Consider the following 11,935-nt stretch of genomic DNA (forward strand, 5'->3'; position numbering starts at 1 on the left):
AGGTTGAGAACCACTGCCCTAAAGGGACCCCTAAGTAAAAAATGAAAGTTAAATGTGTTAAACAGTAAGTAATAAAAGCTAAACAATGGAGCTGCAGAGAAACCAAGCCAAGGATCAAATACCTGTTGGGCCCTGAACCTTGCTCTCTTAGATGGAACTCAGAGAGGTAGGGGTGGGTATATAAACAAGCCTACTGAACAAACATAAAATTTACATTTATTGTTTCACCCACTCTGGCCTTTGGCCCTGCCCAGGTAGCCCCCTGACGTTTGCCCCGAAGAGCAAGCAGTTTCAGGCAAAGAAGGTTCCCCATCTCAGCTTTGCTTCTACATGGCAATGGCAGATAGAACTGGTTTCTTGCTCTCAAGCCTTGCAAGAACCAGTGCCCATCTTCTACAGCTGCTTCATTTTCCCTTGTTGATTTTGGCACCCATTTTGCAGCCTTTACAATTTTGTACCCCCAGAAAGCGGGCAGTGAAGAAGTGAAACTCTTCTGGGGCAGCAAATCCAGAGTTTAACTTTGATTGTGTTAAGGATTGCTCAGGCTGATCTTAGGTGAACTGTTTGCCAGATGTAAAATGGTGATGGAGTGGCTTAACAAATGTGGCATTTGTACCAAATATTTAACTTTTATCGTTAATATTTTAGGAACCTTTCATAAGGTTGATAAATATATTATAAAAAGGCCTTACTCTCAAGGTGTATTTTGGAACACTATTGTGTTGGAGGCTCCATGGTTGAAGACTGTTCTTCCTCTTTGCATGCTGTTCTGGAGCTTCTCCTGATTTTTTGGGGGGGTTGCACAGGGGAAGGGGGAAAACAGCCCTAGTGGGAGTCTTTGCATGGGCTTCTGCTAACAGAACCAGAGAGTTGAACCTGACTCCATGAAGCTCTATGAAAACAGTAATGTTGATGGTAGTTTTAAATGGGTGTGTTCAAGCCAAGTCCTATACTTACTGTCCCCTTAATGTGTCTTTTTCTACTGCCACAATGTTACCTGACACCAAATATCTATGTCAGAAAAGAACAGTCTCTTGCCATGACAGAATTTGGCTCTGTTGAATTAAGAGAAGTGTAGCACAAAGAAACACAAAAATAATTGCTTTCTCCTTACTAGCACTGCATGATTTGTTACTAGTTTTATCCTCTTGGCTGCTTCAGAGTTTTTACCACTCTTAATGGGACTACTGAAAATGAGCATAATGACAACTGCTGCATTTATGGACTAAAACCTGAAATAGCTGGAGCCTGGGGTTTTCCATTCCTTGAGTCCCCCACCCCAAGCTTTTCAGCAACAGGTGTTCTTAGGAACTTGGGATATTAATTATCAAAGAGAGCTTCTGTAACCACTGAGGGCACACTGATTTTGTCCAAAGTGATTTCTTTAGCACTGCACCACACTGTTAGAAAACAAACAAACACTTATCTTGGATCGGGTTCTTTTTGAGATACTTAATGTGCAATAAGATGCTAGAATTGCCATTGCTCATATTGAAAACAATATAAAGAGCTATGCTTTCAAGAGAGAAATTCACTGAATTTTCTTAACTGCTGTCTCTGCTTAGATGTGAACAGTAGAAGGCAGGACTGGCAGTGACATGTGTGGGTTGGAAATTATATGTCCTGTTCAGATGATTGTGCAGAGTTACATAAACCATGGTTTATGAAGTGGGTGCTGAGTGCTCCTCCTTCACCATTCCCTCTACCCATTGTATGTCAACTTTAGCATGAAAATCCTGCTTTGTATTACGCTGGAGTTCTTCTGAGCTGAAGGATGACATGATCCTGGCTTATTACCCTGGTTTGTGTTAGCTCAACATTAACTCAGAGTTCCTTGGCTAGGACATAACAGGGAGCTCTGACTTAATACAAAACAAGACCTTCATGCCAAAGCCAGTGCAGGGTGAAAGGAAGAGTGCTCAGCCCTGAAGCTAATGCAACTTTGAATGATTGTCCATGCCAGACCAGTGAGGTTCAGCTTCAGAACTTACAGTGCTTAAAGTCTGGCTATCGGATGAAAACAGTATCATTGGCCTTATTGCAGAGAATGTATATTAATGTCATTGAGATTTGTACCTCCACAGAACAGAGATAACTACATTCGATCATGTAAATTGCTCCCCGACGGATGCACCCTGATTGTTGGCGGGGAAGCCAGCACGTTATCCATTTGGGACCTGGCAGCTCCAACTCCACGTATAAAAGCAGAGTTGACGTCCTCAGCTCCTGCCTGCTATGCTCTGGCAATCAGCCCTGATTCCAAGGTCTGCTTCTCCTGCTGTAGCGATGGGAACATTGCAGTCTGGGATCTGCACAATCAGACATTGGTCAGGTTAGTTGCTGCTTTTCAGCCAATTTCCTTCCATTCCCCCCCCCCCCTTTTGTATGTGCAGTTACCATGCAGCAGTATTACACTGTCATGACTGAAAGTGCTAAATTGCCTAAATTAGCAGTTCAGAGTGGGCTGGCCATTGGGGCAAATCAGCAAGATTTTCCTAAGAGATCTATGAAATTGTCTGGGTTTAGAGACAAATCGGGTTTTGTTCTTCTTGTTCCTGTTGCCCTGCCCATTCCTTCTGTTGGATCCCACTGTCACTGCCACCGTCATCAACCACTTGTATTCTGTTCCATTTCAGTTGAACTGAGCTCATAAGATAGGGCAGTTGTAGCTTTTCAGGGAGGAACTAGTGCATTAGAGATGTCCTGAGGCCATCAAATGCCAAGAACTCTACCAAATACACCCATTGTGGCTACAGAAGCCTATCATAGCCAGAGAAGTGGTTTGGGGGAAAGGGCAGCCAACAGAGATGGAAGAAATGCCGCTGCCCCCTCAATGACTCCAGAGGTCAGCAGACATAACATTCTAATTACTTCCAGCAATCAGAAGGCTGTGCTTCCGAATCTCCCTTTGTACGGCAACTAGCAAGCCAGGAAGGGTCCTGTCACGATGCCCTCCTTTCTTGTTTCCTTTGCACCTAGCTCAGAAGTTCGTACACGTGCTTAGCCGTTTTCCTTGCTGAATCAGTTCACCACTTTCCCCTCATCTGCTGTCTCATCTGTAAACGTGTCTGAAGCAAAATACATGTATTTTCAAGCTGTCCTTTGCAGGGTTGTGTGTATTCTACAATTCAATGAGAGCTCTGGAAAGCTGCACGATTTGGATATGGATGGAGAATTCAGCCTCCAGGGAACCTTGGTTTTCTTTTGTTTGTTTACATAACCAGATTCTAGCGCTTGTGGATGTGAGTGTATACTCAAAAGTGTGTGAATAATGCACACTGAAACCCAGAAGCCTGAAAAATGCCTGAACAAGATTCTCAACAGCAGAGGAATGGGCTCAATGCTCCCCATGCCTATCAAAATAATTATGCAAACTAGAAAAAATGGTATGCAGCATTTCTTCATTTGCATAATTTGTTGAGAATTGAGATTTTCTTGGTGCAAAATTTAGATTACCTTTGGCCTCAAATCCTTCTGTGTTTTAGTGCCAAGTGTGCAGTGCAGTACCTTTTCCCCTCCACTATACCTACATTCCACAAACCGCTCTTCCAGAGCATGGAAAAAGCCTAGTTATGTGTGCGGTGGCAGCATGACCAGTCACATTCAGGATACAAACTCATGGGAGATTTGGAAACATCTACCATGTTTCCAGCAGTCACTCACTTAGCTCAGATTTAGATAATGTTGTTTATTTACATGTAGTCACAAATCAACATCTCTAGCTTTCAAAAAAACAGACAAAAACCCCAAAACTGGCTGCTTGCCATCTTTGCTTCCTCAAAGCACAGCAGGTGTGCTCTGCAGACCCCTCTGAAAATGCTGAATGGCCAGAATATTAATAGCTCATTTTCAGGTTATCTGGTTGCCCTCAATTGCTTTTGGCATAGCGTGCATCAGGGGAAATGAAGAACAAAAAAAGTCCTTTGGTATGTCTGCAAATAATGAGAGAGTGAATAATTTCCAATTGAATTTGCTTCCATCAGGGACAGTTGACAGTGTTATAGTGAAATTATGGCACTCCCTGTCCCTCTATTTCTCCCCTATTTCTATTATATGCATATTATGGGCTGCTCCTTTATCACTTTTGTTGTCTTCTAATGGGCTCTTTCAGATTGGGTTCCTCCCATCTGACCTTTTTTAAGTTACCTGCCTGGTGCACCTAAATACCTTTGCCTATTTCTACTTACTGCTCTACTGCCCATATCCTTTCTTGGTTCCCCTCCTGGACACTATGCCACTTCCTGTTCCATATTCCTCAGGGCGACCCACAACACTCATCTGCTTCAGCCCTGCCAGCTAGCTACATTTCTGCTCTGCATCACTGAGACATTCCTGGTGTTCTGTTTTGCTATTTAAAAAATAATAATCATGGAATATGGTGAGAATTTAAAACGACTCCTTTTAAAATCCAGTTAAGTAAGGTAGGAAACATATACTAAAGTACTGACTTTGGCTATAGGAAATAAACCCTTTTTTAGTCAATAAAATGATGCGTTTTGAGAGCTCTGATCCCTTAAGAATGCACGTAGCTCCAGTTAGCTGTGTGCTGCTGGCATCTGCTAATAGCTGAGCTCAAGCCATCTTTCAACATGGTCATTTCTACTTCAGAACTCTTTCAGAAACTATTCCAGTTCCTCCGGTGTGAATTCAAGGATATAAGTCTTACACTGTCCAGCTGGATATCTTTGAAAAGGGCCTCAGCATTTCTGCTGTAGGTAGAAGCCAGCTAACCAAAACTTGGTGGTTTGCAGCTTCTGTCTCTTGGCATTAAGTACCTTTTGCCGCCAGTAACCAGTATTTTTTAAAACAACAACAACACCCGTTTAATGCTTATACGAATGTTGAGCTATCCCAAAGCTATTGACAGTATAGGTACAAGGCAGCTCTTAAATCTTCTATTTAACTAAAAGATAAATAAAAATTAGAAATTAGCTCACAAATCCTGTGTGTTCTTTTCCTAGTATATTTTTGGCAGCTAATCAGCCTTCTCTCACCAGCCCCCCGAGGCTAAGTGACTTTTCTTTTCGAAGTCTCTAACACTTCCAGGTTTGGAAGGGAGGGAGTGTGATTAACATAATGTCCACATAAGTAATTTCCTTTCAGGCCTTCAGGATTAAAGAATGAATGTGTACGCACACCTCAATGTGAATGTCTTGGCAAGGCAGTGACTTTTAACTGCTCAAAATAGCTTTATAATATGACAGTGTTTGGTGGACCACAAGACCAACTTTTCATACATCTCAACTCAATTGGCAGCAGCCCACAATAAATCTCAGCAAGCACAGCCGACATTTGCACCTGTCTTGATACTAATGAGTGGCTATTTAAAGCATCAGAGTTTGGCTACTTGGCATTTCTGGACACTTACAGGCTGAATGAGTCATCTTAATTATGAACTGGGCTGTGTGAACATGGCACTTAAAGAAAATGTCAAAATTCTACAGCAAGGTAGTTCAAAATTCAAGTAAATCCAAAACTTGCCACCTCTGTCGCCTTTATACAAATCAAGCAGCTTTCCATGCCTCCACTTATTTCCTCCCTCTCCCCCCCCCCCCCCCCGCTTTTTGCTAGTAATGGAAAAGGGCAAAGAGCTTTTCAGGGTACTGAAATCCTAAATCCTGACTCCTGGAAACTGTGATCAGCTGAATATCTTGCTTCTAAAACTACAACGAAGCACTCCCTTGCTAAGACATATACTCAGTGTTAGTTCATGTTCTTTATTTTAAAAATGCTTATATTATCTGGATGGTGATTATATGCCTAATTGCAGTTTCTGCTTGTGTGTGATCCATGAGGTGCAGTGGAGTGGCCCATAAGAGGAATTCTGCCTTGTGTCTAAAGAGCAGCACACTTCCCTTGATATCTGTGCTTGTCTTAGCTTTTCTTTCCGCAATCCATAATTGTGCACCAACTGGTTTTTAGTCTTTCTTTACTGTGCTAATTGCATAGTGGACCAGACCTTTTCAGTAAGTGAACGTTGTTGTCAGACAGTGAGGCTTGTTCGCTGGAAGGATAAATCACAGCATTACACAAGCACTTTATAAATGTTACTTTTGAGAACAGAGAAAAGAGGTGCGAAAAGCACACTGTTCAAGACTCCCATATAGTTAACTTTTGAATGGTCAGACACACGAGCCTTGCAAAATTGACTTTTAAGATGCATGGAGATAAAAGCAATGTCTGAAATGACTTCCAGGACTGGCTTTGTAGTTCTTTCTGCTCACATCCCCTGTTGTTTGAACAGTCTTACACGTACTTGCACTTTCTAGGAAGAGGTGTGCAAGTGCTGTGCCAAGTTAGTGGCACACATAGATCATGACTAACTTCCTTCATACTGACCTCTAATGCCACTGTAGGACCACAATCATATTGTGTTAGTTGGCTGAGTTCATGCAAGAGAAGATAGATAGATGGAGCTTTCTTGGACAATAATCCAAGGTAATTGTTGGATGGTGAGCTCTAGATAGAGAATAACTGGGCATTTTTATGTATGTATCAATGTATGTTTTTTGAAAATCTACCCTGCCTTTCATTGGACCACATGTGTAAGTTATGTATCATAAAAACTAAACCTAAACCATCAGATTAATTCATAAATCAATGGGAGCAGCTAAAACACCACAGTTAAAATGTCCATCTTATAGCTGCAGAGCAGATCTGATACTTCCAGCCTGAACCTACAGCCTAGCAACCAACAAAAGCATGAGCACATAAAGGGACATTTATATCTTTAAAACACTTTTGCCTACTCTTCATTGTAAATACAGTTCTAGAGAGAGGGTTGCAGTTTAAAATACAAGTTCATGAACACAGCACAACAAAGATGGTGAACCTGTTGCCCTCCATAGCTTGTTGGACTCCAGTGCCCATCAGCCCCATCCAGCATAGCCATTGTGGTTGAGAAAAAAGGGAGTTATAGTTCACCAATCCCTGTAAGGCCACACATTCCACATCCCTGTAATAAAATTATGATTTAAGAAATCCAGGTCCATCCTGGCACTAAACCCCAACAAAGGTCTGGGCAAATAGCTTCAATTGTCATCAGAATCTCAGTAAGGACAGTGCCAGTGGTATCTCAAGAGGGTAGAGAGCTCCAAAGCTAAGGCATCACCATAAAAAATGCTATCTCTTGCGTTGCCACACAGCAAGTCTCAGCTAGAAGTGGCACTGCCAAGAAAGGGAACCGATCCCTTTCTTGAGAGGGTGCCCAACTACACCTCTGAAGGGAGGGCATTTCACAGAAGACACCACAGTGTTCAAGCACTCTGCATATTTAGGTCCTAGCTCACACAGGGCTTTCTAAGTAACCACATGTCTATACTAGACATGGAGAAAGCTTGGGGTAGACTGGCTCACCTGTCATTTACCTGAGCAAAGGAGGCAGCATAATTTCCTAATGTGGGCTTCTGGAATAAAGAGCTTTTGCTTACTCTCTTGTTGCAGACCTTGTGACTGGAGCAGCTTAGTTCTTGCCAGGCTTCCTGAGCAATAAGTATTGGTTGCCAATTTGTTGTGGTTCACTTCTTGCCCTTGCTTGTGTTGGTAAAAAACAGAGAAAATAAAAGGAGAGCACGAGCTGATAACTCCTTGAATTTTCAGACCAACGACTCCAGACATGCCATGTTGATTCATAGGGTGTCCCATGGTAGTCGTTCTGCGCCTTCCTCTTTTGCTTTTAAAGCATGAAGCTGAAGCTAATTGCTGATGGTAAAAGGCAGGCAGGCGCCTTAGAACATTCCAGTTTAGGGATTAAGGAAGGCTCGAGCTGACTCTTTGTTACCAAGAGTAGGGATTTCCAAATGCCGAGATTTAAAATGTAAAACATTGTTGAATAATGATGGCTGCTCATGACCTGTTTGCTACCAAGGGCATCATTTTGCAGGCTCAGCCAACACAAGTAAAAAGATTAGGTTTATTGGATCCCTTCCTGCATGTGTTTATGTAGCTGAAGTAATTTTTTTTTATGCTCTTGATTCACAGCTTAAACAAAGCCTATAAATAACTGCCTGCCTCTGTTGAGGCAATTTGTCCTCTGTACTTTGAGTTTAGCCTAGGAGCCTGCTAAGTTTTTTTTATATTTCCAGGTGTCGTCATCGTGAATTACATTTCAGTTTTTCAAACTGTCAACTTACCTTTTCCAAAATCTCTGCTAATGTTCACTTAGTTCCTGTTTAGACGATTAGTGGCACATTCCATGTGCTTTGGCACCTGCAAAATAGTTTTTTGTATAGTGTGGTATTTTATGTCAGGTTGGGGTGGGCGAGCAGTGTTGCTGCTTGCCACACATCAGGTGATGTGGAGGAGATGACACACAGAGAGAGTCCAAAACTAACAACACAACAGTGTTTACCTTGAGTTCTGGCAGGAAATCATTATTCAATCTGGTTTGTTTTATCAGGCAATTCCAGGGCCACACAGATGGAGCCAGCTGTATTGACATTTCTAATGATGGTACCAAGCTCTGGACGGGAGGCCTGGACAACACTGTGAGATCCTGGGACTTGAGAGAAGGGCGGCAGCTACAGCAGCATGACTTCACATCCCAGGTGCCTAGTATTCCTTACTGCAAATTTCAGGCACTGACTGGTGTACTGAACAACTTCCATCTTATCTTGGTTATTAACTTCAGAGTGAAGTCAGAGTATTAATGCTAGCAACATTATTAGCACCACATCTGCTTTTATTATTCACATAGGCTTCTGGTATAGTCTCAGGCTGCTTTCAGCCAAAGCATTTACTGTGGAGCAAAGCTGTTATTGTTAATGAAGCATCCATTGGGGTAATCCGACAGCTTTGGAATAAAACGGTATCTTAAAACACTGGACTCTGCTCAGAATGCAGTTTGGCATTTTTGACGGGGATGGGATGGTGAAAGCAAAGGAGGTGGAAATGTCCCAGAACACTGACAAAGCATGTGTGCCATTGCTTCCCATAATGCAAAATTAGCATGCACCCTTCTTATTTAATAAACAAACAGTGCTGCCATTTGGACTCAAATAATGATTTCTTGTTCTAAAAGAGATGCAAAATGACTTGTGATGGCACAGTCAGAAATAAGTCCTATTGAATTTAATGGGTCTTACTCCCAGATAGGTGGTTTATGATTGCAGCCCTAGTTTATTGTCTCTTGTTTCCTTCCTTTCTTGCTAATATTTGCAAGAAAAATAAAGGGTTCTTTCTCTCTCTCTTAAAGATTTTTTCCCTTGGCTACTGCCCCACTGGTGAATGGCTGGCTGTGGGAATGGAGAGCAGTAATGTGGAAGTGCTGCATGTAAATAAGCCAGACAAATACCAGCTTCATCTGCATGAGAGCTGTGTGCTGTCACTCAAGTTTGCTTATTGTGGTAAGTTGGAAGAAGAGCGGCTCAAAGTCACCAGTATTTCTACAAGCCAATCACACCTGAGCTGAAAGTCTTAGGGCAAGGCACCTGAATGCTTTCATTTATTTTGGTTTAACAGCTGGAAAATAAAGGTAACACCCTATTACCAGCTCCCCCAGGAGGTTAGTGAGAGGTAGCTCATGCCTATAAAGTCGCAATACCATCAAAGCAGCTTTCATACGCAGCTGGTGGCCCATAGTTTGCTTAGGTTGTGAGGCTATAGAATGTTGGAAATCAAGAGTTTTGAATGAAGCCCATTGCTTTACTGAGCTAGTTATGCCTTTTTAGTTAAATCATTTATAAAAATCCACAAAGGTGGATTTGTCCTGGATGAGGAGAGCTTGGGGATGCCCTGTGGCTGATTTCAGGCACTCTGTGTTGGTTAACCATGCATCAAATGCTTGTCAGAATGACAGGCCGCTGAATTTAGTAGGCTACTATACTGGTTTTCTGTAAAGTGACTTTGTGGAATCTTTCACAGCCTGCCCCCCGCCCCCACCTGCAAAGCTGTTAACATGGGGAACATTTTAGGCATATGCTAAAAGTGCTTTTAGATACAAGAGAATATGAAAAAAAAAATACGCAAGTCTGTCTGTTAGTGTCAATTATTTGACTGTGTTTTCATTGATGGTCACATTACAGGCAAATGGTTTGTTAGTACTGGAAAAGACAACCTCCTAAATGCCTGGCGAACCCCATATGGTGCAAGCATATTCCAGGTAAGAAGAACAGCATATCAGTGAAAGGGATTTGAACCTCGTGGTGGTGGGTGAGGTGTAAGAACAAAGGTATTATTACCAGTGTCTCACACTTTCACCAGAGAGGTCAGGGAAGTGGACAAGGGTTTATCCTGTTCTGTGCATGTATCTTAACACAAGTGACTTTTTAAACCAGAACTTGGTATGTTCTAGAAAAGAATAAACAAGACACTCATACTGCATACATTTATACTATAACTCTGTTCTTTTTCTTCTAGTCCAAAGAGTCATCTTCTGTACTTAGTTGTGATATCTCCGTGGATGATAAATACATAGTTACCGGCTCTGGAGACAAGAAAGCTACTGTCTATGAAGTTATCTACTGAGAAATTGGTTGGAGACATAACGAGTTGAACTGGGCCAAAACATTCTTAATGTGTAGACATAGAAAGATTTTACCTTTCTTAATTAAAAAAAAGAAACAAGAGGAAGAACTTGATTTCCACAATGTCACACAAAGCTATTCAACATGTATTAAACAGAAGGCAGCCTTTTGGTATCCAGCTCCTGGATCGATGTGAAGCAAGAAGGCAAAATGGATTAATGTAGCATAGTTTTGATGGATTTTAAAAGCAGAGTCTGCTGAAGATTGTTGAAGCCTTTGGGTTGGTTTCCCCCCTCCCCTCTTTATGACCTCATAAAAATCATGCTCATTGCTTGAATATGCGGGATTATGTTTCAGCACTTGCAATTCCACCTGCATTCTTGTCTTGTGTAGAGCAGTGATATCTTGGATAAACTTGTTTCCTGGTTTTGCCTCTTGGGATATGGGTTTTTGTATTTTTTGTTGAAGATCAAACGTTTGTATAAATTGTAAATATATTTGGTTTAATACAGTAAAGGCTTTAGTATCAATAAATGGTCTCTTTTTTTCCTCTCTACCCCAATGCCCCTTAAGTCATTTTTTTAAAAAATCATTTTATGGTTTAAATTTTGTAACAAGCTAGAGTAGAGTTTTTGCAATATTTGATAAGGTCTTTCTAGGGTACATCAAATACTAGTCCTAACAAGAGAAGATCCATTGAAATTCAGAGGCATGACAAATTTGAGTCCATTAATTTCAGCACATCTCCTTTGAGTAAAACTTAGTTGGATACAACACTCTGTGCTGAGCTCTGAGGCTTATTTTACTAAAAGCAGTTTTCTTCAAACAGATTGGATTCAGAATTCACATTTGTACTGCAGAAAACAGAAAAGCAGTAACTTTTACATTCAGAAAATAATCTCATTTTAAATTTTGAGGAATTGTTTATTCAAAATGTTTGTAAGTGAATGTTTAAGGATTGAAATGCTATGGTAAGCAAGCTTGTGGTTCATATCCCATGGCAGTTTGCTACTTTGCAGCAAACCCCCCCCCCCAAAAAAAAGAACCCCGAGGCAACCCCTTCTGGGCCATTCCATTGCTTTCAAGGAAAGAAACAGAGTCAAGGACTTAGGGAAGAATTACATTATTTTCCAAGTGCAGGTTGTCTGCTTTTATGAAAGTGGTACAGGTTTGCAGTCTTAGGAAGTGAAGGAATTCTTTATGCTTTTGAAGGTTAGCTTCATTGGGCATTTGCCTATTGGTTTGCTTGCTGGTGCGTTGGCCAGCTTCTCGACATTGATGCAAAACCTGGAAGCCAAATCAACACAGCATTGGCTTAACTACAGACACAGCTTCCCATTTGGAAACAGATTTCCTTTCTTGCATCTAGTGCCTGAAGAGACATTAGTTTTCTTTTCAATTTATATGCTCATTCTACCAAATCTATTTTATAGCAGTATGGAATGGTAGTAGCCCTAATATATATAACTCTG

The 11,935-nt window shown here is 41.4% G+C and overlaps 1 protein-coding gene across 2 annotated transcripts in view; it reads left to right on the forward strand.

Moving 5' to 3' along the window:
* Positions 1-10,997, forward strand: part of TLE1 (TLE family member 1, transcriptional corepressor) — a 74,869-nt gene extending 63,872 nt beyond the window's left edge. For both annotated transcript variants that reach the window (XM_080972556.1, XM_080972557.1), the window contains exons 16-20: positions 2,085-2,332; positions 8,399-8,546; positions 9,194-9,344; positions 10,023-10,099; positions 10,357-10,997. In XM_080972556.1, coding sequence (XP_080828682.1) covers positions 2,085-2,332; positions 8,399-8,546; positions 9,194-9,344; positions 10,023-10,099; positions 10,357-10,464 — 732 coding nt within the window. In that variant the 3' untranslated portion in view covers positions 10,465-10,997. The remainder of the gene's footprint in view (positions 1-2,084; positions 2,333-8,398; positions 8,547-9,193; positions 9,345-10,022; positions 10,100-10,356) is intronic.
* The last annotated feature ends 938 nt before the right edge of the window (positions 10,998-11,935 follow it).

This window comes from Podarcis pityusensis, assembly GCF_964106645.2.
Source record: "Podarcis pityusensis genome assembly, chromosome: 11".
Taxonomy (NCBI): Eukaryota; Metazoa; Chordata; class Lepidosauria; order Squamata; family Lacertidae; genus Podarcis; species Podarcis pityusensis.